At 42.3% G+C, this 27,674-nt stretch overlaps 1 protein-coding gene across 2 annotated transcripts in view; it reads right to left on the bottom strand.

The window, feature by feature from the left end:
* Positions 1-25,673, bottom strand: part of TXNRD1 (thioredoxin reductase 1) — a 42,825-nt gene extending 17,152 nt beyond the window's left edge. The window contains exons 1-8 of one of the 2 annotated variants that reach the window (XM_086611136.1): positions 25,598-25,673; positions 10,762-10,868; positions 8,755-8,877; positions 5,298-5,370; positions 5,064-5,183; positions 4,126-4,268; positions 3,882-3,997; positions 1,891-2,116 (exon numbers count right to left, since the gene is read on the bottom strand). In XM_086611136.1, the coding sequence (XP_086467262.1) occupies positions 1,891-2,116; positions 3,882-3,997; positions 4,126-4,268; positions 5,064-5,183; positions 5,298-5,370; positions 8,755-8,877; positions 10,762-10,868; positions 25,598-25,673 (984 nt within the window). Of the gene's footprint in view, positions 1-1,890; positions 2,117-3,881; positions 3,998-4,125; positions 4,269-5,063; positions 5,184-5,297; positions 5,371-8,754; positions 8,878-10,761; positions 10,898-25,597 lie in introns of those variants that run through there. The other variant, XM_086611137.1, reaches the window with a different exon arrangement.
* Positions 25,674-27,674: the final 2,001 nt, after the last annotated feature.

Genomic DNA, 27,674 nt, shown 5'->3' on the forward strand with positions numbered 1-27,674 from the left:
AAAAAAAAGCAGAAAGAGCAATAAGAGCAATATGACTGTGGGCTTTTTTTTCCAAACACTCCTTTTTCCTCTAATAAATCAACTAAACAAGTGAATGGACTTTGAAGCTACATATGTGGTTTCCTCACTAATATTCACTGGACTGTGAGGAAAGGGCAGGGTATCTTCAGCTACAGTCCTTCCCTTACCCTCCCAGGAACAGCAAGGCTCCCAGCTAAGGCGCCATGTACAAGAGAGATGTACGTGTGTAACACAACTTCATTCTGGGAAATTTTTAGTGTTCATTCTACAGAAGAAAAAGCACTTTTCCACAGCTGCCCTAGTTATTACATCATATTCAGTATTCGAAGACAGAAAAAGTAAAATTGCTGATGAAGGTTTCCTCCTCTTTTTTATTTAAAAAAAAACAAACTTAAACATTCTTTGTCATCCTACCAACTTTAAAGGATCACTGTGTTAAACTGCTCCTATTCAAAGGCAGAATTATTTATAATAATTCATCTAATGTCTTCAAACATCCCCAAAAGGGTTTTAATAAGCACAACATACAGAACTTCAAAAACAATGTTTGAAAGAGATGAGAAGACCTGCTAAAAAATCTATCCAGCAATTTACGTTTAAGGATACACTCAACTAAAATCAGGGACAAATGTTTTATTCCCACTGAAATCAAAGACATGCAGTGAAGGGGCAGGGTAAAATACACAAAAGTGCATTTTGTGGGTAGGGTGATGGACTCCTCTTCACAGGATGTATTTGGAGGAGACCACTCACCATTTAGTTGAAATGATCTGTTTCTTCTAAGATCAACTTCATCCCTTCACATCCTCCAGAACAGCCCACAAAAAGCTACTTCTGTAACAAAAGCTAGATAACCATCCCTGCTTTTCACACAACATGGGATTTCTACAACGCAAACAAGCGCAAAACCCAAAGTTCCTTGAAAGATCACACTTTGACTTCTCACAGCATATATCTTACACTCTGTGAGAGAGGGTCAGATCCACAGCGTGGTAACTGGCAAGAGCGTTTTTTAAGCTATTCTTGATATTGCTAAGGGTGAAAATGAACACTCTTCACTCGATTTAATGCTTTAATCCCAAAAGCGTTGAACTCGGTAACATGCTGGTTTAACGTCAAATTGAAAACTGCTTAACACGTTATTTCCCATTTCATAATAATTAAGTGTTAATTATTTAAAAAAACATTAAGAAAAACACTGTTAGCACCCTCTGAAGTCTTCGATAAGGCAGTTTTACATTAGAAAAGCTCCAGAGTTTATGTAATCTGCTTTTCAACCTGAATTTGCCTGTACATGTACATAACTAGCTGCACCAGTACTCCTACTGAATTCAGCAAAAACGGAGCAAGTATTTAAGGACTCTGCCAAGTAAAGGATATAGATGGATACTTATAAAGCCCAATTACTTTTCTGGATAGAAATTTGAGAATTTGAGAACTGGCAATGAAAAATACTACTATTTGTGATGCACTGAACCTCATCTTACAGGAAATTATGTATCTGCTTAATTATGAGCCTGCAAGGAATTTCACAGATTTCAGGACAACTGCTGAATTTAAGTGTATTCAATATTTGCAGGACCAGGATGAGCAGGAGTAACAACATTTTTAATGTAACATGTACTAACCCATCTAATGCTGATAAAACCAATGATTTCTGGAATCTGACAAAATTTTAATACTATGACTAAATTGTACCTTTCAATTACATGTGATTCATGGACTTAGGTTAAAATAAAAACTAACCCATACTATATCGTAGCAGATCCCATATTGCAAATTCCAATTTTTGTATTCACTAAAATAATTTACATCTTAAAACATTATGACATCGCAATGAATTGTAGTCATGTACCACTTTGAGCCTACCTTGATCGGCACAAACTCCCTAATAAAGGTGATTCCGTGTTCTGCCATATATTCTCCAATTTTGTTTGCCATATCCTGGTCAAATCCTCGTAAGAGAATGGATCTCACCATTACAGTGACATCTAATCCAAGACCTGCCAGAAATCCTGCACATTCCAAGGCAACATAGGAAGCTCCAACTACCAGGGTTTTCCCTGGACAGTAAGGCAGAGAGAAAAGATCATCACTGTAAAAGAAAAGAGGGAAAAAAGAAAAGAAAGTCAGAGACAACCAGAAGACTGTATTGTGCTTTATATTTTTCTAATTTCTTCTGTAAGAATAGGACTTCATGCCTCTCCCTGCTCACTGAAAAAAACTAACAACTTAATTTTATGGAAATTCAGCTGATGAACAAGATCAGTACATGACAGATTAAAAGGTTCTTATTAGAACTACACACACACAAAAAAAGAGTATGAAAATTCTGAATTTTCACAAAAATTTTGAGGATTTTTTTACAGAAGGTTATGACTAATTGTTAAAAAAAGGCAGCGTGGGGTTTTTTTTTCTCTGAATCTTGCTTCAAATATTTTGCTGCAAATTTTAGCTCCTGAGAGCTAAAAGGAAGAGGAAGAGGTTCAGCTTTAAGATAAAAAGATCACCTTTACTTCTTTGAAGATGTACTCTTTTGCTAAAACATTATACAAAGTCCCAAACATACACAGACAATAAAACAAATTAATGCAAACCACAGTAGCAGGCAGAGATAAAAGCACAAAATTGTAGAAAACACCTTCATTTGCCTGCTTTGCATTTCTTTCAACTGCTGCATCAAGCTACGTCAGTTCTACCACCCTTTGGACCTAGACTACAAAATCAGAGCTTCTTAAGGAAGCAGGACTCATAGAGGCACCACGCTTGCTCAGCAGAGACTTAGGCAGAGTTTGGCAATGCAATTCTCCCAAGATTTAAATCTAAAATAAGTGTCTCTTTCTCAGCCAACAACTGCAAAGGCTAAACAAAGATGCTCTCTACAAATGTTGTGGTGGAATAAAATGTGATCGTGTAATGAAAGGCTACATCATAGTTCCTATCCCTCAGGGAAGCCAGTGAAGATTACACAGCCTGACTGAATTTGACAGTCTTTAAACACTGGCATTCCTGACTCTTCCACCTTAATGTTATTTTAAAGCACTACTTTACAGGCTATATTATCTGGCACCTTTAATTTCACTACTACTTATTAGAACATGGTGTTTTGGCTTCACCGGAATTAAGCCAGTTATCTATTTCATCGTCATAGGTTTTCAAGCCTGAAATTCCAATCTTCTGTTTAAAAGTTAGTCTGATATTAAAACACATTTCATCTGCATATCATCTTTTTTTTTTTTTTTGTCAAAATTGTGCTAAAATTGCTTGGTCTTATCAACTAACCAGACATCTGAAATAGGATTTCCCAAAAAGTTGAATCCACTTCACTGAGTAGCTGGAAGAAAACTGGGTTGAGTTTCAAGACTACCCCAACGCATGAAGACAGATACATTTCAACCAGCTTTACAAAATCAACTGCTTTGCAACTCCTCCATTCCTTGACATTTGAGCAGGGAGATTTCTTCCAAGCAAACTGTGCTCTCCATTACCAAAAAACTTCAGTATGTGAATTGAAAGACCATAAGGACTAGGGAGGAAGTGGGTGTAACAGGAACTGGGGCAGAGATGATGAATTAATTTTATGATGGACATGCACAGTATTCTCAGTTACTGCTGTTATCAGTCAGAAACAGAACCATCCTAGCCAGTCACCCACAGTCCTGTGGTGTCTACTAGACACCCATATTTTTGGCACCTTGACATCTGTCTGTAGCTATTTTTCTCTGCTTACTTTCCCTAACAAAAAGTCACATGGGAAAGAAAACCAGCAAGCAAGCAGCCCTGCTCATGCTTCACCACTTTCTCCTACAAGTGAAGCATTTACACATGGTGAATGACTTCATATTCCTCTCTGGTTTTACCTGCTAATGCAGTATTCCTTGTCTCCAGGTATACCCAGGTAGCGTGGTCGTTCACCAGTAGCAATGAGAAACCTCTCAGCCGTGTACAGTTTCTCAACTCCTCTTTTATTTGTTGCCTGTGGACAAAGCATTAGTTCAAAGTGAGTATTTCACAGTCCTACCAAGGGAGAAACCATTCTATTTGAAAAGCATTTCTATTCAGAAAGTACTATGGGAAGACCCAGCAAACACGTCTAGGGAGTACCTTAATTGTGTGTGGCCCGACAAACTCTCCATATGCGTTCTCATATGTGACGTTCTTCTCTCTCAGTGCAACCCGATAGCCCCAGTTCAGTGAACCGATGTAATTCTGAACAGATTCCGTCATAGTCATCCAGTTGTGTTTGACTGTTAGAAACAAAAGAGAAAGGTTCACCTTTCAGTCTATGAGTTCTTCTTTTTCCATAGCGAACCTTGTATTCTCAGATTTTTTTCATGACTCAGTCACCTTTGTCTTATTCCTTTTTTATTGCAGGGTATCTCTACTGAAATTCAAAGAATTACATCAGCGTAGACAACATGAGAGGTCACAGTGGAACAGGTATGACCTAAAACATGGAAAATTTAGACTTATTTCATTATCAATAGTTTTCTATTGACACATGCTGTGAGCAGGCGACATTGCCCAACAAATGAAGACTATGCATCTCTGAGAGGCACCTCTGCATATTCCCCACTAGAGGATTACACCCTAAACAAATTCCAATTCTATACCATGCACATTAGAGGTAATGTAAAGAAAAATTCCTCGTCTTATGTAGCAGCAACAAAGACTGAGGGAAAGGAAATCCTTGCCTGCAATTATGAGGAAGTTTCTAACAGGACATTCTGAGTTATTCTCTTAGACGTTGTGTTACACTCAGAAATGGAGTAGTACCTTATTGCTTTTATTCACACAGCAATCCTACCAAATACTAACATGACCAGAAGCAGCTATGAATAAACAGATCAAACACTGCAAGGCAGTAAGACCCTTGGCTTTAGACTTGAAAAGCACTTAAGTTTATGTGTAAGCTCTCTGAAGTTGCCTGAGATTCTTAAAGTCAGCACACACTTAATTGCAACAAGCACTTGATTGTGAAAAGAACCTCTGGATTTTCAGCACAAATGACAAAACTGAAAAAAAACGTTCTCCTTCTTTACCTTCTTCTGTAAACTGCCATCCAAATTTGCGTGAATCTTGCAAGGCTTGTCCCAGTAAAGCTGCCTGGTGCATCAATTTTTTAGGTATACAGCCCACATTTACACATGTTCCTCCAAGACCTAAGAGGAAAGAACAGAAAGTGTTTTTCACATCAGTGAGGCAGATCTCTAAGGAGAATCAGTGTCTCTGAGTAAAGCTCCTTTGTAACAGGTTTGCAATAAAGAGAAATTTACCCCATGAGTTTCCCAGAGGTGTAGGTGTGACAAAGTCCAGCACCATCACTTTCTTTTCATATTTGGCAGCCTCCTGCAAAACAAATTAAAGACGACACATATCTAAATATTAGAGGTTAAATTTGGAGTAGATGATAACATCATGCATTGCTGAAAAGCTTTGTGACTTTTAATTAAGTAATAATGAATGATTTGCAAGGGAACAGCCAGACAGTCATTAATCTTCTGAATTAATTTGTGCACTCAGTAGGAAGAAAAGATGAAAGGAAAAAAACAGGCATTCAACCTGCTACACAACAGCACGGCACCAGTCGATACACAGAAGACTCTGGGAGTCAAACCTCTTCTCTCCTCCATCCTGTCAGTTTGTTCATACTATTTCCCCAAATGCCATTTACTTTTAACACATTTGACAAATTCTTCATTAACCCAGTTTTCCCTTCAAAGATGGCTTCTCAAACATTTGTTTGAAACCACATCACAAAATGACATAAGCAGTTACGTGGCCAAGTATTGCAACTATGCTTATCTAATCTTTTTTCTTGCAGTAGAAGGGAACACTCGATTTTGAGTACAACCTGCAGTTGTCAAGATCAGCTCTTGCTTTTCAAGTTAGTCAACCTGCAGCAAGTTGCCTTTACTGTGAGGATACGCAGATGTCATCCAGACTAGAAATGCGATGGTTTGTTTTGTGGTATTTCCCCTGAGAAGTTACATTAGGAAATCTACAAGCAATGTGTGTAAATGACACTGAGAACTAGAATTTCTGTACTGATTCCATTGTTCCCTTTGTGCTTTTTAAGAAAAAGGCAAAAATCAACAGTGTTAACTGGTAGCAGAGAAAAACACTGAAGTAAGCACTACACAGCTGAGAAGCAACAATGACAGATTCCCCCATGAGATGCAGCAAAATAACTTTCATACTTGGAGTAACCACAACTGTGCTGCATCACATGACGAGTTCTTAGACATGTTAGCAATAACAACTATAGGCACAGGATATTACCCTAAGGCCTTGGGTTTGGTTTGGGAGGAGCTGGACAGCCTTCAGCCTTATGTTACCAGTAAAATTTGTTCATCCAAATAGTTGACAATCAGAATTTCAATTTTAAATGTATCTTACTTCATGCAAAATACAAATCATACTTCAAACAACGCAGGCTGTAGACACCTTTGGAAAATATTAACGTACTGGATTTCTGCTTCCAATTAAAGGTCAAGGTTGGCCAAGAAGTTAATTTCTATCCATTAGCAGCCCCTCTGAGAAAGCTCTTTAGAAAAGTGCTTAGAGGCTGAGATGTGTTATTAATGCTCCTTTATAATGACAACTCTTATACACAGCTCAAAAGAGCTTTACTAGTGCTAGCTAACTAGAATGCATGGATTCCCAAGCTCACACCCAGCTACACGCTCACATAATACAAGGCAGCATTGCCTCGCCACCTCGGCAGAGATCACAAGCAGATACAACCACTTCTGCAGAGTGATATGCCCACAGCAACAAAACCTGCCTCGTAGGCTTTCAAGCCTTCCTGGGTTCAGCGCAGCGCTGCGTGAGCACAACAAGGCTGCTCAGGGCTGGAGCGGTTCCGTGTGAACCGACAGCGGTGGGCTGGCACTTGGGTCTGGGCCTGCGGTTGGGCAGCACAGAGTCGACTCGGCAGTGTTTTCACTCACCGTGGAGACATGTCTCCAAAATAACGAGCTCTGAGCAGAATATAGAGAAGGAAGGGAAGACGTGCACACAAAGCTGCAGTGAAAAGCACGCATTTAATCAACCTAGTTAAACTGCTGCAAACCTGAGCTTAGATATCTGCAACTTGGTGTAAAAGCTGTGTAGTTGGTTGTTTTTCCTTTTGTTTTGCTTTTTAAAGCACTGTATCTTAACTAACTTAAAAAAAATTGAATCATCTAAGTCAGAAGTTTATGCATGTAAACCAGTTTCACTTTAAAATCATGAAACTTATTTGAAATACACACATTACTACTGATAGCGATGTTGACTTTATTGATCTACCATCCTCTGCTCTGCTCTACAATCACTTGAGAACACTAAGAAGCAATACGCTTTATACACTGAGTTGAAGGAATAAGGCAATTTATCTTCCTAGCTGCACACCTTTTCTGTCCCACAGCTGAAAAATGATGCAATAAATATCACTGCTGTAGCTTCACAAAGTCACATATATATACACAACAAAGCAGAGCAGTCTCCCTATGGAAATTTCAGCAGATGGCTTTTTATTACTGCAAACTCTTTTTGCATTACTGCAAACTCTTTTTGCATTACTGCAAACTCCCTTTTACTCTTGTTACTCTCTTCTGTCTTAAAACATTACCATCCTCTGAAAACTAGTGTCTCCTTCTCTCTGTGGGTTCTCAGAATTTTTTTAGATCTTATCTTCCATCCTACGCCATGACAATAGTGCCCCTATCAATGGGAAAGCAGTAGACTACCGAAATAGATTATGGACATACGGCACATTACAATCCCCAACTAATCACTTCACTCTTCCATTGTAACAGAAGTTCTTCTAAGGGACCAGAGTTTAGTGTGAATCCAATGGTATGCTGAAATATTTTCTCCTCATTTTCTTTCACTCCCCAATGACCTCCTTCACCTCTCAAGAACAAGAGCGATGTCTTTTGTCTGGAGGAGTAATCCATCTTCGGATCTTGCGCAATGAAACAGTTCTGTTTCTAGGAATGCTCTATTCACTTCTAAGTAGTTAATTCTACCACAGTGAGAAGAGGCAAAATAAGCCTGACTACTGACGCAAAGCAGAGTTACTGACTTACCTTAAATTTCAGAAAGTTTCTAATATTTGGAATAACAACAACTCTAAGTGCAGGTATACTCTGCACCACTGTGGATTCTTTCAATTAATTCTAGATAGGCTTCTAAAAGCAATATCGTAACCAAAAATCTGAGATTATTTGGCTACAGGCAGGAAGTACCAGACTCTCGTAATGAAGGGTGAGATCTTAACTCGGCTTAAGCATAGGCAAAATCTCCATTTGTGCAACCATGCAAGCTCACAAATCACAAAATCTCCCTCACTGTCAGGAATTAAAACAACATACGCGACTATTTATAAACAGATATTACTTTCGGATAAAATTAGAAATCTTGTGATGTTAATTTTGAAAAGTTTTAAAAACTTCTTCGAGTTGCATTTTAATTCAACTACTAATAAATACTGTTGAGATATCTACCTGCTGTTTTCCAACAGCCTCATCTCCCACCAGTGGGGACCAAGTTTCATGTTTATGTTATTTTTCTTCATAACATAAGGAAAATAATATTGTATAACTGAGGCTAAGCTCAAAAGAAATCGCACTGATCAGGCAGAAATGTTATGCCCCTACAGTGTTAAAGATACTCAGATCCAAGATGTTGAGGATGTCACCCACCTACTTACAAGGTAAGTATAAACTTGTATTTTCTCTCTCATACCTTGGCAGCTGCCAGACCACCTGAGCCCCCACCAATGACAATGAGATCATAGTCGTAGGAATGCGGCACCGGCGTATGACCGTTCATTTCCGCGAGTTTCAGAGGTTCTTCTTCCTTATGTGCATGAAACGAGAAAACAAAAAGAATTAGGGAACATTGAAACATTACCCACAGTGCTTGAAAATTAGTATTTTCAGCAGCAAATGTTGTGATAAGGGAACATAAGTGCATCTGAATTTTCTAAGCTCTGCTTTTAATTAGTTTTTTTAAAATTTCATCTTCTTAATCCATCCCTGGGTACCTTAGTATCTATTAGATACTGAACTATGAATTTTCCTGTTCATTGGAGCACTGCATTTCCTTGCAGAGCTTAGTTTTCCACATCAATGCAACTCCAGTGCCGCCTCATACTGTGTACTCCAGGATGAGATACATACCTGCTGACACAGGAATTTCATTAATTTATTTTATTCTTTTCATCTGCCCTGGCCTTTCCTAATTAGTGTTTTTCCCCTCCTCCTGCATATAAGAGTAGGAAAACATAACAGTCATATACAACATGGTAATAATCTGCAACTACCAGCCTTACCAACTGAACGAACAGAAATGAGTGAAGAAAATTTCTGAAAACTCTGTTTTTGTAACCTGCCTGTGTTTATTATTGCTTTGGTTTAGCATTGTAACTAACTCTGCCATCAAATGGATCAAGTGTGATCACTAGTTTCACAAGAGATACCAGAGATTTTTATTTTTTTTTTAATCAGATGACTACTACCACTTTTATTCAAGTTCTTCTATATGCTTAACTAGGTAGGACTTGATTCTGTACTACTGGAATAGTCAGGGCAAATAAAAGGAAAGCAAAAAAGTGAAGAAATTTCCCTTCTCTTTGCATCTTAATTTTGTTTTGCATTAAGCAGCCCTTTGTGCTCAACTCATTCTACTATCGCTTTCCTCTGACATTAGATTATTTCCTCTCTGTAAGTATAACTGTGTCTACCCTAGAGACTGCTGCCAGTGCAGCCATATCACTGGCAAAATCCCCTATCCCTCCAGCAAATTACACAGCAATGTCAGCAGAAATTCAGACTGTGCATCTGCCTGTAGAATGTCACATTTTAACAGTATTTCATAACCTTGCGTAGCACGTTAATAGATGAAACAAAACAAAGAAAACACCCGTGGTTGATGTGAAGACATCCAAAAATATCCCATATTCCTTCCTCTTCTCCTCCTGCTCTTCCACCCCAATATATACTCCCACCACTGAATCTGTTTTGTGCTCAGTTCCCCTTTTTTCTATTTTTCTAATAGGCATTAGCCAGGATCAAAATTCCTACTGCAATCACAGTAAGAGTGAAAAAGGAGCACATACTGTATTCTGATATGCAGTTTAACTTTGTGTATTTAGGGACACAAAACTAGAGAAAGTGTGCCATTCTTTTCCAAAGCACACCTTCATGTTTGCTCAGTGGCAACAGGATGGTGTGAAGCTTAAGGGCAGACCAACTCCCACACAGTCATCAGATCCAACTACCAAGAACGGTATCTTTATGATGCATAAAAAGAAACCACAACACCTACTCATGAAATTTGCTTACATCACTACTTATATCATGCCGCTTTTTTTTTTTCCTAAGAAAAACGCTTTATGTTTTCACGTGGACTAAAACTTCAGCTTTTATTCCCTACTGTTTGGTTCATTTTTCGTTAGTCCTTCATAATAATTCTTCATGAAAACATATTAAAAGTTTAGATAAGACAGAACAGATTACAACTTTCCCCTCTGAAACCACGTCCTAGAACCCCGCTCCAAAGTGGTCAGGATCTTGACAAGCTCCGCTTCCCAGTTACTGGGGGAACTCGTTCATGACCATGATCCCATCCTGAGAACGGATCTCCCCCATTCTTCTCCCAAGAACTACAATTTTTAAAAGAAAGCCTACATTCTTATTACTTTTCAGTGTCAAAACTAAATTATAGACTTTAAAACGTATCTCCCCCTACCTTTAAAGTTTCCTCATGATCTACTTCCTTCGCCTGTACAAAACCAACTGGCTGGGAAGTTTCTGCCGTTACTTCGCACTGCCCTTCTTGCAGCTTCTGTGCTCCCTCTGCGAAATAAAGAATAAAATAACGTAGTGTCTGGAGAGACGTCCTTTATGAAGGTTGCACTCCTCAAGAGAAATTGTCTAGGGGAGTGGCCTGGCAGCTTCATCGCTTCCTCATCAGCGGCATGTCTGTCTCAGGGCAGCATTTCCTAAGGCGACCGATGAGTCATTTGCAACGTTAGGATGACTTGCTATATTTTTTCTCTTTAATAAAATCCCGTATGAGATTTGGCTAGGATTTCAGTAAGTTCTGCCAATCCAACAGCACGCTTGGAACAAAGCAAGGAAATAAGATTTGCTGTGGCTAAGCCTGAAACTTCAGTCTTAAAGGAAAATGATGATTTTTACCTTTCTTGCCCACCATTTTCAGTCTCATACTTTTCAAACTGACTTTGACTTAGAAGTTTTTATTTTTCTCCTGTAATTAGTTTCCTGGAAACTTCTTTCAGTTTAATTTATTGATTTATTTTTTTTTTACATGCAGCTCTCCCCCTCAAATAATTTCTGTCACATAGTATTGCTCATACTATGAAACCGTCTAAATAAATGTATTCAAAAGTCTGGAAAAGATCTGTTTGCTCACCAGTCATAACTGATTTTATATATATGTTCTTTTGGTGATATATGTATCTCCAATAGAAAAAGTTAAGCATATTAGTGGAAAGAAAAAAATTAACACTTTTATACATGGTGATGATTTATTTGATAAGGCATGGAAAAAGAAAAAGGAAGAAAATCTAATACTTGATTGGAATCCACTGTCAGCTCTGCCTTCCTCCACATAACTCTGAGTTACGTTAAGCTTAATTTCCAATAAATGGGTTGGTGTGTACTTAATCACATACATGTTTTGCACTGCACAACCAGCATTAATTAGCAAACTCTGACACGTGCACATACTTAGACAAACAGCCATACTGAGCGCGTATACATTCCTTGGGCACTGAGCCCACAACCCTGACGAGCATTCACACACAAATGCAAAAAGGCAGTTACTGAAAACTGGTCTGTATTTTTGTCGCCTCGGCTTTCCTCTCTGAAACCTGGTGATAAAATTCCTTTATCTCACAAAGGTACAGAGAGGAGTACTTTGCTGATGTTGGTAAAGGGTTTAAAGATCAGAATCGTTATGCAATAGTTAATAGTAATATTAGTGATGGATAATACTTCGCCTGTTCTAGCCTGGGGAAAGAAAGAAAGGAATTAATCTGTATATGTATACAGGCATGTAAAAAAAGAAAAGCAAGAACACAGGTTTTGAACACTGGTCACAATTTTCACAAAGATTTTTTTTCTTCAATATATTACCAAAGCTACAGCCCTGTGGGTACCTGAAGCAACTGAAACCTTGTATTTTATTCCTGTAACAAGTTTGAACAACCTCAGGAATGTTCACCTAAAACTGTATCTTCAATGAGATAAAAATCTAGTCGTTAGACAACACAGGCATTTACATAAACACCTCTAATTATTCTCAGGTAGATCTATGCTAGAGGTGCCCAGCTTTAGCAATAGCCCCAGAGGCAACCATAATCTCTGGCAGAGACTTGAAAGAGTTTGTTCACAGGCTGCTGCTGCAAGGGGCCTCTCCCTTGTTGGTTCGGGCAACCTGCCACAGGCAGGATGACAAAGCAAAAAGCACTCTGTCCATCACGTGCTTGTTCTGCATAAAATTCCACCCATTAATGGCAATTACAATAACCCACAGTCCTGGTGAATCATTACTTTCCAGAAATCGATCAGCAGATACCCTTTTGCAGAGCAAGACTGCTAAGGAGAACCTGGGCCACAGAGCTGCTCCGAATAATCCTGAGAGATGCAGCGGTGAGGACGATTCCCTTTACCCGTAAGCATCAGCACTACTTCAGCAAGTCTGCCGCAACTCGGAGCCCCTGAGGGAAGATCCAGTGAGGCTCTCACCCTGCACTACCCCGTCCTTGGTTTTCATTAGTCCCAGTCTAGAAGATGGTGGCTGTTGAGTGCTTCCTCTCCTACGACCTGCCAAGTGTTCCTTGACATGGAGTGAACCAATCTAACAAATCACTACTATCAAAAAGAGACAAGCCTACCCTCTTCCAATACACATTTTTTTTCTTCTTCTTCTTGCTGGCTGCACACTTGGCACCGGCTCTGGCAGTCAGCAGACCCTTACATGAGCTAAATCAACTCACTAACCTAGGAGAAAACTAACAGAGAAGAGAAGCCATGGACAGTCTCCCACCAGCCTAACAAGGAAGGATCCCATGAGCACCGCAGCCAGCACCAGGCAGAAGGCATACCCACACAGACCAGGGTGAAGGAAGAGGAGGCTGCAACATTTCTCTCCCTGGTCTCAGCAAAACTGCCAGATTTGCTCAGCAGCCTGTTAAACCAGCCAAAACCCACTTTCTTAGCATTTACCCAAATCCATTTCTGAAGCAGACTACGATAAGCCTCACTGCCACTTCATGAGGAGAGAAAGAAAAAAAAAAACAAACTCAACCGAATAGTGAAACAACTACGGTGTTTTAAATCTATATCCTTCCTTATTGTGAGTGAGCTTCCTCACAAGCCAAAGTCCTCCCTGGTATCGAGGCCTCTGAACTTTTGACTCTCAGTTGCATAACTTCTAGCAGGGGTGAAAAAAGGCACAATTGGTTTCAGAAGGCCTTGACCAGGCAGGAACGTAAGCAGCCCAACACAACAGCCTGGACCAGCTTTATGAGCAGAACTGCTCCATGATAAGAATCGCCTTACTCTGCAAAAGTGTCCACCCAGGGACCCAACGGGCTGCCGAGGCAGGACGTGGGCACCCATGGAAAGCACCTGCCCTTCAACTACTCGCCCTGAAGGTCTGTAAGTGGCACTTCAAGGAAAAAGTCTTCACTAATTTACCTAGATTTTCTGTATCATGCTGCAGGGCATTATCAACAAGAATGAACTTCCCATTTTTGACAAATAACGTAACTAAAAAATAGCTGTCTGTACTCCAGTAGTTCAGAAGATGCCTCTAATTTTGTAATGCTTATGAACAATCATGTGACTTGCTTTAAAGTCTTATCTTCAGGCATCTGAGAAGTAAAGGCTATTTCATATGCTGATAAATGTTTACCTTACACTCAAGTTAGCTTTTTAGGTGCAGAAAGTTTCAGCTATTCCTTCTCCCAATTTTTCTGCCCTTTCACCACAGGTCACTACCTCCTCTGTTGTAGTAACCTACCGTTACTTCCAAACTCAAACATTTGGAAGTAACGGTAACAGAACCATTATATCATCCAGACTACGACAAGAGAAAAAACTCAAATACATGCCTCCAGCCTAGATCATATCAGATCCACACTGAGAAGCAGCCTTGCAATCAGCTGAACTGACAAAACTGCGAAGGAATGGAAACCTGGAGGTGGGAAGGATGAGAACCTCTTAAGCTGCCTTTGCCACTACAGGAATCACAATGCACCCATGCTCCCCTGAGGGCCAGGATCGGTGGGTGGAAATTAAAAAATAATACTTGGAAACTGTATTTTGGTGTCATTTAGGCCTTCAAACTCACACACTTTATTTTTTACTGTGACAGAGACACAGTGCAGCCTTATGCCTAATCAAGAGTAGGAACAGAGTTGGCTATTGTAGAAGACGTGTCAGGGCTTGCTTAGATAAGGGCTGCATACATTGTGCTCCAGTGATCCTGGCCAAGAACCACTAGTACCTTCGACAGGATAAACTTGCACAGCCCTGTGGCTATTCTCTTTCTTTCCAAGTACTGATTCAGCACTTAGCTGCCCTGTCAGAGAAGTATAAAGATAGCTTAGAGGTACGTTTGCCTCCTCACCTGAACTCAGCCCAAGTCTGAGCCCATAACAAGTCAGTAACGTTAAGACAGGCCAACTCAACATTATTTACATACACAGAATTCAACGCTCACTGACAAGCGCTGTTAATCAAGAGTGTACCACTGATGTCCCTCAATGCTACTTCTGAAGGCTGGTATGTGTGAGCCTTGAATCCTGCTGGCTACACACAGAACCAAGATCTACGTTACACTCAATTACAAGTACCCCTGATCTTCTCTCTGAAATTAGCTACTTGTCCTAAAACTATGTGTAAAGCAACATGTGTGACCACTGCACAAAAATTATACAGCTAGAGTAAAATCTTTACTTTCCTTCCTAAGTGTCAAATATTAAGAAAACAAAACCCAGAAGGCGAAAAAAAACCCTACCTCAGAGTGTCTTTTGCACTTGCTTATATAAGCAGAAGGTTGCAACAGTTGTATATGCTCCTTAAGGTTCATAATTTCAGCCTGCAAGGAAGAAGTTCCATGGTGAATGGAACAAACAAAACCACTTCACCACACCACAAAACCACGCATCTTTCCCAGGGCTAAAGGCTGGGTTTTTACCTTAAGAATCTCACTGTCTGCATATGCAAGCACTGAGGAAGGAGAAGTTAAGAAAGACTGAGCTATGCACTCAGTCTTTTTGACCACTTGCTCCCTTATCTGTTTGGTCCAGATAAAGTGAAAAAGAAAGAACTTCTGGGCATTTGAATAGCTCCTCCACATGCGGAGTGCACAAAGATTAACAGACTGGAAAGTGAAATCACTTTTATCTTTTTCTCCCTGGATCACAGATCTGCTTAATTATCTGCTGGCTTCTCACACATGCAGCCTTCATGTAGCACAAAGAAAGCACCATGTGCATAAGCCCAGAAAACAGCCTTGATGCTCCTCTGGTTTTGCCAGTGAGTTGCTTGACATATTGCAGAAATGTCCAAAAGGTGCTTAAATGTTTGAAATTATTGTGATAGGAAGCATGTCATCAGAAAGCAGATGCACAGGTTTCCTTGTCTTTATGCTCTCTCCATGTCTGACCAAGAAGCCACTAAAATCAGTGATGAGAGTTACTTCATTAAGTTATTGCATTTTTCTTGGCAATCCCTGACTAGTGATATAAATGAGAGTAGATCTAAACCAGCCCTAACTTCACTACGAGACTGGTTGTGTAATCTGGCTCATTGATGTCCTCTTCTATGCTCGTTTCCCTAAGCCTACCAAATTAATGAACAAACGTGAACAGGGTGTTTCATACAAAGTTTGATTCTGACCCGCTCTCAAATTCAAAAGCCACCAAGCTTCAAGACTGACAAGGAGAAGAGTAAAATGTATTTTCCTAAGAAATCCGAACTTTTCCACTATGTTATTGCTTGCATTTATTCAGTGTGTTGCTGCAAAGTGTCTTAGTTTTCATTGCAGTCTTGTTAATCTGCTTCTTATATCTAAGAGCTAAGACTTCATTCATTCAAATAAAGCATATCTTGAATGGGATCAACATCAAGATATAACATGGATAACTTAACTTTGCACTTAGTTGAAACAGAGTACATGAACAGAAACTGGGGGGCTCTCAAAGAGAAGAGAAGGCTCCGGGGTGATCTTACTGCAGCTTTCCAGAAAGGGGGCCTACAGTAAAGCTGGAGAGGGACTTTTTACAAGGGCATGTAGTGATAGGACAAGGGGCAATGGCTTTAAACTGAAAGAGGGCAGATTTAGATTAGATATAAGGAAGAAATTTTTCACTCAGAGGGTGGTGAGGCACTGGAACAGGTTGCCCAGAGAAGCTGTAGATGCCCCATCCCTGGAAGTGTTCAAGGCCAGGTTGGATGAGGCTTTGGGCAACCTGGTGTAGTGGAGGGTGTCCCTGCCCATGGCAGGGGGGGGTTGGAACTAGATGATCTTTGAGATCCCTTCTAACCCTAACCATTCTATGATTCTATGATACTTTGGCACAGATTTCTGTTATGAGTCCTAGACTGTAGCCTGTAATGTTACTCCAGAACACCTACCTCCTTCATGAAAACATAAATTCTTTTTTACCACAACTATTTGAGTATAAAAGGTATTTAAAAGCATTTTCATAAATGGCAAAACATGTAGATACAAATGTTCTTCTGGGAACTTTTCAACCCAAGTGTTAAGTTCTCTAAACCAGAGGAGGGAAAACCTCGTGATTCTCAGGAAATCACATGCAATTAACACATGAAAAAGGCAGAAATAGGCCAAAAGCTTCATAGCACTATCTTCTCAAAGGACAATAAAAACCTACTGAGAACTTTTAATCTAACCTTGACATAGCAGAGCAACAATTACAAAACCAAGACAAGCCACGGAAGAAATACTGATGGAGGAATGACAAACACCAGATCAAACAAGACAAATTTTCAAGTGACATCTATCTGACGGCCTGGTTCAAAGCTCTCTATAACTAACGGAAAAGCTCCCACTCAAAGTCCTTAAGTGACAAAATTCACCCCTTTCAGGCCAAATTTCTAATGAACATTTGGAAGCTGACTCAGCAACATCCTCCAATCTGCTCTTCCCTCAAGATGGGTTGGCATGGTCTTGTGAGCAGGCTCCAATCCACCGACCTTGCATCCAAGAAGAATGAGAAGAGTTGCTAATGCAGGTCAAGAAGTTGAACATCAAAATAGGTTGTTCTCAGCCTCTACACAACCAGGTACTTAAGTTTATAACATGTCACATCCTGATAGTCTGCAAAAGGGTTTCTGAAACTGGCCTCAGTTCCTAGCAAAAGAAGTAATTCCTACTTCCAGTCATTTCCTTTTGCTTTTCTGAATATCCATGTAGCTACCACAAAAGTCCAACTGTAGTATGAAAAAGTATTTTACTTTCCTGATTTCAACAGAGACATCAAGGGTAACAAGAAAAACTTCTATAGATATGTCAGTGATAAAAAGAGATCTAGGGAAGATGTAGGCCCTCTCCGGAAGGAAACGGGGGACCTGGCTACCCGGGATATGGAGAAGGCTGAGGTTCTCGATGACTTCTTTGCCTCAGTCTTCACTGGCAAGAGCTCCAGTGGCACAGCCCAAGTCACAGAAGGCAAAGGCAGGGACTGGGAGAATGAAGAACCACCCACTGTAGGAGAAGATCAGGTCCGAGACCGTCTTAAGAACCTGAAGGTGGACAAGTCCATCGGACCAGATGAGGTGCACTCGCGGGTCCTGAGGAAACTGGCAGATGAAGTTGCTAAGCCACTATCCATCATATTTCAGAAGTCGTGGCAATCTGGTGAAGTTCCCACTGACTGGAAAAGGGGAAACATAGCCCCCATCTTTAAAAAGGGGGAAAAAAGAAGACCCAGGGAACTACAGGCCAGTCAGTCTCACCTCTGTGCCTGGCAACATCGTGGAGCAGATCCTCCTGGCAACTATACTAAGGCACATAGAAAACAAGGAGGTGATTGGTGGCAGCCAACATGGCTTCACAAAGGGCAAATCCTGCCTGACTAATTTGCTGGCCTTCTGTGATGCGGTTACAGCATTGATGGATAGGGGAAGAGCAACTGACATCATCTACCTGGACTTATCCAAAGCATTTGATACTGTCCCACACCACATCCTTGTCTCTAAACTGGAAAGACATGGTTTTGATGGATGGACCACTCGGTGGATAAGGAATTGGCTGGATGGTCGCACTCAAAGAGTTGTGGTCAACGGTTCAATGTCCACATGGCGGCCTGTGATGAGTGGTGTTCCTCAGGGGTCAGTACTGGGACCAGTGCTATTTAACATCTTTGTTGGAGACATGGACAGTGGGATCGAGTGCACTCTCAGCAAGTTTGCAGATGACACCAAGCTGTGTGGTGTTGTGGACACGCTGGAGGGAAGGGATGCCATCCTGAGGGACCTTGACAGACCGAAGAGGTGGGCCTGTGAGAACCTCATGAAATTCAACAAGGTCAAGTGCAAGGTCCTGCACATGGGTCGGGGCAATCCCATGCACAAGTACAGGCTGGGTGGAGAATGGATCGAGAGCAGCCCTGAGGAAAAGGACTTGGGAGTGCTGGTGGATGAGAAGCTCAACATGAGCCGGCAATGTGCACTGGCAGCCCAGAAGGCAAATCGAATCCTGGGCTGTATCAAAAGAAGTGTGGCCAACAGGTCAAGGGAAGTGATTCTGCCCCTCTACACAGCTCTCGTGAGACCCCACCTGGAATACTGTGTTCAGCTCTGGAGTACCCAACATAAGAAGGACATGGAGCTACTGGAACGAGTCCAGAGGAGGGCCACGAAGACGATTTGAGGGCTGGAGCACCTCTGCTATGAAGACAGGCTGGTAGAGTTGGGGCTGTTCAGCCTGGAGAAGAGAAGGCTCCGGGGTGATCTTATAGCAGCTTTCCAGTACCTAAAGGGGGCCTATAGGAAAGCTGGAGAGGGACTTTTTACAAGGGTGTGTAGTGATAGAACAAAGGGCAATGGATTTAAACTGAAAGAGGGTTAGATATAAGGAAGAAATTTTTTACATTGAGGGTGGTGAGGCAGTGGAACAGGTTGCCCAGAGAAGTCGTGGATGCTCCATCCCTGGAAGTGTTTAAGGCCAGGTTAGATGAGGATTTGGGCAACCTGGTGTAGTGGAGGATTTCTCTGCCCATGGCAGGGGGTTGGAACTAGATGATCTTTAAGGTCCCTTCCAACCCTAACCATTCTATGATTCTATGATCAACATACTCCTTGGCTTGTCATGAAAAGTCCTACAAGACATGTTTCTGACATAATAATTATGGAACTTGAAGCCCCACTCCAACAAGACCCAGGCTTTCTCGCAGACTTTCCTAGTAGCTCTCACACCACCGAAGCCCTTGGCACTATCAGACAACTGGTATTTGTCCTAGAAAGTCTTCAGCCTTCTTATGTAATTGTTTACAGTAAACCATATAGGAATGAGCCAGGTTGCTCTAATTAGCATCAGCAGGGCTGTTTTCTGTGAGCATAACATCACATGTTGACCGCAAATATTTCTAGAACATCTGCAATACAAACTCTATTGGCTTAAACAGAACAAGGTGTATGAATTAAACAAAGGTAAACTTCAGATTACCTCTTCCTTAGTAAAAAGACAAGTAATGCTAAATTAATTAGGTATCTTTGACCGCTTCCATCTTCCATTTTATTTCCTGTGAACAAAATGAACTAGGCTATGAAAAACTTAATCTAAGGCTTCTCTGCCTCTGAAACTGTAGTACGGGCTGTAACATCTCATATAACGATTTGTATGCAGTCTTTATGGAAAACATCACCTTACAATACCAATAATTTTTAACATGGATTTTTGCATATTCCCTTCAAAAATCACCGTTGCTTTTGGGTTTACCCGTATTAGTATAATGCTTTGCCTAATCCAAGTCAAAACAAAGGAAGCTGATTTCTGGTATGACTCCTGTAGGTGTATCATGCTCACAGTGCCATCCATACTGGCTCATCCTTCATTTGGGATGACCTGAAAAAGCTGAGCTTCCTGATTTTTTAATTGAAATTCCTGTGGCCAACATAAACCTGTGGTTCCCGCAAACTGTGATTAATACTCTCATGCTACTGTTTTTTTTTCTGGTCAAATAGCTCTCAGAGAAGAGGAGGAAGTATCACCTGAGGCACAGAGAGGTGAAACAGTCCTCAGCAGAGCTGGAACTGGATCTCCTAGTGCTGGTGCCGTTCATTAGTTCCTACCACCACTGGCCATGCCTTTACTGTCTCTACCACAACTAAAGCCATTTATTCATTCCTATGCATCTCTTTGTAATCAGGGTTGCATTTGAGTCACGAGAACATAAAAAAACAGTGCAAAACAGCTCACACACAGTCAGTTTTTTTTGTCAAACAAGTCAGTGTTAAAAGTGAATATGGTTAAAGGAAACAAGCTTTTTGCAGACGATCTCCCAGAATTGGAATGATGTTTAGGGCAGGTACTGCACTGCAAAAACTACTTGGGTGCTTGGCTCAGAAGCCTGTGATTTTTTCCCCTCAAGCAGGGCCTTTATAAGAGGAGGAAAGAACCACTCATTTTAGTCCAGAGTAATCAAAGTTTCTTGTCTGTGAAAAACAAAAAGACTTGGGCAGAACAATTTAATCCTGCTTGTAGCAGTGCAGCAAACAATGACATAGCATTTCTATGAGGTAATCGAAGCAGGACAACCTAACAGGTCATTGCCCTCCGCCTAAGTGGTAAGACAAACCGATCTGATGCCTACAGGTTCTGACAAAGGTTGTGCTGGAAACGGTTGTGAAAGATGGGTGGAAAACAGTACATACGTTACACTTCTGTGAACACGATTTACAGAGACGTGTTTGCTTTGTGTCAGGCTGTGCAAACAGTGAAGGACTTCAGGAAGTTAAGAGCTTCCTTCCCACCATATTGGAGATGCAATGCCAAGACACAGGTGAGGTGACCGTGCCAAGCAACACTTTCTTCTCCAAGCAGCTGACTCAAGAAGCAAACCAAGCAAGTTTGCTAGAATAGAAGATGAAATGAGATATATCTCAGTTCACTACATAAAACCAGCTCATTAGCAGACTCTTAAGAACTAAGCTACTGTTATTTTCTATGGAAACAGAAGTATTTGCATACTTTACTTAGTTCCTGCCTTTACATTTGTATCTTTTTTTTGATGCAAATAAAAATGCTGGGTCAGACAGCTCTGTAACAGCCAAAAATTACAGGGGGTTGCACAGCTCCACAGGGTTTGCCACAGATGAGTCTGACTATATAGTCAACGACGCAAGCCATAGAGAGTATATACAGGAAAGGCAATATGCTAAGGAAAGCAGCAGCAGTGACATTTTTGGAAGAAAAACACAAAGTAAAACAAAGCTGAAGAGAATGAAAAAGAGATGGTGTCTGATATAGCTTGGCAAGTTAGAGAGAGGACCTGCAATGGGACACCACATTCAAAAAAGGAAGTTACTGCAAAGTGTGAGCAAGGAAAACCCGAACAGGCACTGAAAAAGAGTTTCACACAAAATACATGAGTGAAGATGCTATAGACTGAAAGGCAGCTCCATTACAACAGGCAGATATCGAAAAAATAGGCACCAAAACCAGAGGAGGTATCAAGGATAAAACTTTCTCAAGAGATAGCAGCAGTGAAGTGCACTCACTTTAAACCAGTGAAAAAAAGGAGAAAAAGTCACCAATTCAGCATACTGAATAAGCCAAAGTCCACTATTTTCTCTGGTATGTGGTTTGTTTTCTGCAAGTACAATCAAAAAGATAGCAAGACATTCCTATCAAAGGGTCCAAGATGGGCTTAGTGGAGGAACAACCTTCAGACAGGAACAAGCAGTGAAGTTTTATCTCCAAGGAAGTCTTGAAAATAGAGACTGGACTGTAAAAAAGAGGACCAGTACCATACACTGTGAGGGCCAAGCACTGTTCCCATTCACAGCAGAAATCAAGAGGATGGCATAACTGTAAAAAAGGGTGAAGGAAGAACATGGGCAACCATGATGTCACCTCCAGGAGTCCAGTCCACTGCACTCTTCTCTACAAAAAGTAGAGAAAAAAAACCAAAATCACATCTGTTATTGTTACACCTGAGAAGTTCACATGTAAACTATATGGTCGAAACATTTGCAGGAAATACTGCAAAAATAAAAATATTTGGGGCCTCATTACTCACACACTCACCACATGTATACGTCAATGCAACTTAATCACCATCAGTGTTTGTACTCCAGCACAGAACTAGAATGACCAAAGTGGATCCCCTGTTACTCACAGTTCTGCTGTATTCAGAGGCTCTCATGTCAGCACTAAAAATGAGGAGCAATGATTTTAACAACACTTTATTAATTCACTTTGTTGAACCCAACGCAAATTTAATTCCAAGTCCATGGAATTAAAAAATTATAAAATTTTTATAATTATAAAAATTATAATGAAAATGATAAAAAAATGAAAATTATAAAATTTTCCAGGTCCACTAGTGAGCGTGTGCCGTGTCCTGAGTGCCCAGTCCTGAAAGGAGCTAAGCAACATCAACTTGCATGAAAGTCAAACTGAACTGAAAACACAGCTGCTTGTAAAATTCATCTAGCATGAGGATTTGGGGGAAAAAAAAGCAGCACTTGAAGTGACACCGAAGATGAGTCTCACAGAAACAAATGTTTTATAAAGCAAAAGCTACAACCCAGGCTACCTTAATTCTGAGATGTGTAAGTTTAGCCTCTTATCATGTAGCTTTGAGTTTTCTCATTAACCCTTTCTGCAGTATAAACAAATTTGTAATAGAGAAAACTAAAGTCATATGGAGATAAATTAACAAGAAGTCAGGAAAAGCACTATCTTCTGAGTTATTTCCAATTTTCATACCTTTACGCCCACAAAACGTCATAAATATTGCATGTGCAAATACAATTGGTGAAGTAAACTGAATACTATTTGAAGAGTGTAGGATAACCTTTTTGAAAGCACAAGCTAAGGACAAGAGAATGTCTTTAATAACTATGTTATGCAAAATACATAAAGCATTTTATCTTAACATTTTTACTTTTTCCTGTGCTAGTCATCGTTTTCGTTGCCAGTTTTGCTCATTATCAGCTTGCTGCTGTTTGCTTTTTTAAACATCCTTTTAGATCTTACAGTGAATTAGTAACTCTGAATCTATTATTCCCATTGACAAAATGATGGAAGGGTGGGAATAGACCTAGAGAGCACTCTTATAGCCAGGAATGTCCCAATTTCTTCCTCCTACTACACACAGAAGTTTAAATACATCTTGTCCAAGAGATGTATGTAGATACTGAAAAAAAAACCACCTACTGTCTGGCATGACTAACTATAGAAAGGGTTAATTTAAAATTGTTCATGTTTTAGTCAGTTGAACAATCAGTAATTAGCTTATTTGAATTATGTTTAAGTTTTTAAGTAAATTACGTGTATCTATTTGTATTTCTGTAATTATTTGGTTTTAATCTTCTATTAACTTCTTCAGCAGCACCCGCAACTCTCATTATCTCTTGCCCTTGATGGATATTAAAAAATTTGACATGTTCCTTCAGGAAATGGATGTTGGGTTTGTGATAATAATTGGCTGGTATGAGACTATCCCAGAAGCAAAGCTGCCTAGATGCTGCAATATAAACTGTGACATCACGGTTTAAACCAACTTTCCTGGAGAATTACTTTAAGACGCTGCCAGAGTTGCGGAACGGGCAGCAGGAAGTAGCAATGCCTTAAACTGAAAAACCAAAGACACAGCAGAGCTTATATACCAAACCCCAAATAATATGTTCTTTTAAGTCATGTAGCCTAAATGAGTCAGCTTCCCAAGGCTGAAAAAGCTTGTTAAGATGCAGGCTTCATTTGTGAGTTTGTGTCAGCAGATACATCATCGTTCAGAGGAACGAGGCTTGATTGTAACTCTGTAGCAGCTTACTCTGCCCCAAACTCGGTGCAATCCCACCTGCCTACCTTTCAATATCTGATTTAAAGCTAAATGGGGTATTTCTAGATCACAACATGGCAGTGTCAGTATTAGGTAAGGGAACTGTTGTTGCTTAACCCTAACTGGTCTCTGGGTGCTGCACTGCCCTGAAAGTACTAGGACAACTGAACTCTCTTGACAGCAGTTTTGAGACTTTCCTTTTTTTCCAGTCCTTCCTGTTAGGGTTAAGGGAACATCCAGTGCTTCCAATATCAGGCCTTTAACACAGATCGGAGGATTTTATGAGGGTATAATTATAAAATACTAAGCAATATGAAGCCATCATAATGAAAAGACCTTTTTCATGAGTTTTAACTGTTATAAACCTCATCTTTGTATTTGCCAGCTCCTGCTGCGCTCCTACCTTATGGAAATTCTTATTGCAGACATATTTATTATCTGTTTGCCAATATATATTATAATACTATATATTATCTTAAAGCTACCAAGGCGTTTTAGCACAGATATTCTCCAATTACTGCATATCTAAAAATACGTTTAAAAATGGACCCCTTTCTCAAGGATTTGGTAGAGCTGAAAACACTCCTCCAGTAGTAGATGCTCAATGAAATACTACATCCTAAGAGGGCTTTTTCATTTCTACAAAACTGCTGTATAGCACCAGATGTAACCATAGGTTAATTTTCAGGCATTCATTACCTTAACCTCATTATTTCTTTTTTTGGCAGGTTTTATAGACCCAGCGAGAGCATGGTTGATACTCTATACAATGAGCATCAGAGATCGAAGTTCTGGCTCCAAAGAGGTACAAAGCAGACAGCTGAAACACAAACTTTCCCACTGCTGTTGCAGCAACATGTCTCAATCCTGGTACACAGAAATTCCCTCCACGGGCCAGACAGCTGTTCAGCTCCCATTTAACTCCAAACCATTTTCCGCCCGCAGCACACACTCAAGCTAGCCGCTGTCTCCCTTCAGGCAGCAGCTGTGACAAGGACCCCCGTGCCGTGGGCACCCTGCTCCCACTGCTGCTGCCTGCACATCCTCAGGGCCTGGCTCCCATACCCTGACTCACACCCTGCAGCATCTCCCCTCGCTCCTGGAAGCGAGATGCTGCACACAGCCCTGCGCAGCCCCGCCACCATCTACACTGGCCTCAAATAAAGTTAAGTCAGAAGAAAAACCAAGCGCCACAGGTTGTGTTTGGGAACATGTAACGAACACACGCGGTGGGATCTAAGGCCACACCAGCTGAAGTCACACTGAAGTTGTTTCGAAGCACGGTACTCCCGTACCCAGAAGACCCACCTGACGGTGCCCGGCCCGGCAGCAGGGGAGGGGAGGCCCGGCCCAGCTGTGCCCCGCTCCGACCTGCCGGGTGTCCTACTGGGAAACCAAAGCCATGTTCTCCGACCGCCCTCCCGCACCGCCGCTCTCGGAGCCCACCGCCCCGGTGCGAAGCGCTACCACGCGGGTGCCTGCCCGCCGGCAGCCGCCTGCTGCCCGCCCACCCACCTGCCGTGAGCCGCCGCTCCAGGCCGCCGCCGGGCGCCTGCCGCACCGCTTTGCTCTTCCTCAGGGAGCTGCCCATGGCGCGACTCTGCGCGAAGCACCGCCGCCGCGAAGCACCACCGCCGCCGCCGCGCAGCCACCCCGTCCCCGGCGGCGCCCCCTCGCGGCCGCCCCTTCCTCCACCCCCCGCCCCGCGGCGCCTCCCGCCCGGCTCCGTCGCGATGGCGACAGACGCGGGCGCGAACCCGCCGCCGGGGCGGGCGCGACTCCGCCGCCTGGGCGGGCGCGACCCCTTGCGGCTCCCGGCGCCGCGCGGGGTGCAGGCGGGCGTCGGCGGGCGGGCGTCGGCGGGCGGCCGGCGGGCCGAGAGCGGCCGCTGGCGCCGGGCCGGGCGGGCTGAGGCGGTGCCGAGCCGGAACCGACCGCGAGGAGCGGGCCGGTTTCGCCCGTGAGTTCGTTCTCCCTTCGGTTGTCTTCCTCCGTGAGACGGGCAGCCGCGGGGGCGATGCCGGCCAAGCGCCGGCTGGGGCGCCTCGGAGGGGCCCCCTGCACCCGAACGCTGCCGGAAGGGAGCGCTTTGCGCGGCGGGGCCGGGGAGAGGGGCCGACCCTCCGCGCGGAGCCGCAGGACGCCGCTGCCGGCTCCCACCGATCCCGCTGCCATCTGAGGGATGAAAAGCAAAGCAGTCAGGAGGTGGTTTAGAAATATTTCTCCTCACAATGAGTGGTTCATTCTGAGAAATCGGTGTGTATCGAGAAGACACTCCAACCGAAGGATTAACTGTGTGAGGCAGAAAGTCTGGTGAGGCTTATCCCACTGCTCCCTATGGGCTCCGGACGCTATTCGTCATCGTTATCTTACAGCGCTACCCAGGTCGTGGCCACATCGTGGTGGCTTTCACACGAACATGTGGCAAGAGCAGTGTCTGCCGAGAAGGATTTCTGGCATAAACCGAGAAGACAGGCAGGGCAAGATGAAAGCCGTGACCCTATAACCACCAACGAACCCACACACAAATGTTTGCTGTTACTGTCAGCTCCAGTTTGAGGTTTCTTCACTCTTCACGTGGGAGCGTGGGACTTGTTATACCAAACATGGCAATTTACCTGATCCGTATTCGGCAATACGGATCAGATACGGCAAATACCAACAATTTGTTTGAAAGGTTTCAAAAAGACGCCGAACCAACCGTTGATGTTTTTGGTGGATGGATCTTCTTGCCAGTTGCACAGACTGACTGCTGGGCTCTACACCGAGCGAGCAGGAAGGCTGCCATAACGCTAAAGCGCTGCAATGAAATCCATGCTATAAACTCAGGAGCTCTTAGTCCGATTCTGAACGTGACCATCAGGCTGCTCCGTGGTCCTGCGTAAGTCTCTCATGCTTAGTGTCCCCTAGAGTAAAAAATAAATGCTGTGTCTATTTATCCTATGACTCCTTCAGAGTTGTGATTATCTTACTAACGCTTTTGGTATGGTTCCCCAACCACATAGGTTCTCAGTACTCAAGGAAGACCCAGGAAGCTGCAGGCCAGTGAGTCTCACCTCTGTGCCCAGCAAGATCATGGAGCAGACCCTCCTGGAAGCTATGCTAAGGCACATGGACAATAAGGAGGTGATTGGTGACAGTCCACATGGCTTCACTAAGAGCAAATAGTGCCTGACAAATTTGGTGGCCTTCCACCATGGGGTTACAGTGTTGGCGGGTAAGGGAAGAGCAACTGACGCCATCTACCTAGAGTTGTCCAAAGCATTTGACACTGTTCCACACGACATCCTTGTCTCTAAATTGGAGAGACATGGGTTGACAGATGGACCACTCAGTGGATAAAGAATTGGCTGAATGGTCACACTCAAAAGAGTTGTGGTCAAAGGCTCGATGTCCAAGTGGAGACTAGAGACAAGTGGTGTTCCTCAGGAGTTGGTATTGGGGCCAGCGCTGTTCAACATCTTTGTCAGTGACATGGACAGTGGGATTGAGTGCACCCTCAGCAAGTTTGCTGACGATACCAAACTGTGTGGTGTGGTGGACACGCCGGGGGGAAGGGATGCCATCCAGAGCGACCTTGACAGGCTGGAGA

The sequence above is a fragment of the Tauraco erythrolophus genome, chromosome 4 (assembly GCF_009769465.1).
Source record: "Tauraco erythrolophus isolate bTauEry1 chromosome 4, bTauEry1.pri, whole genome shotgun sequence".
Classification (NCBI taxonomy): domain Eukaryota; kingdom Metazoa; phylum Chordata; class Aves; order Musophagiformes; family Musophagidae; genus Tauraco; species Tauraco erythrolophus.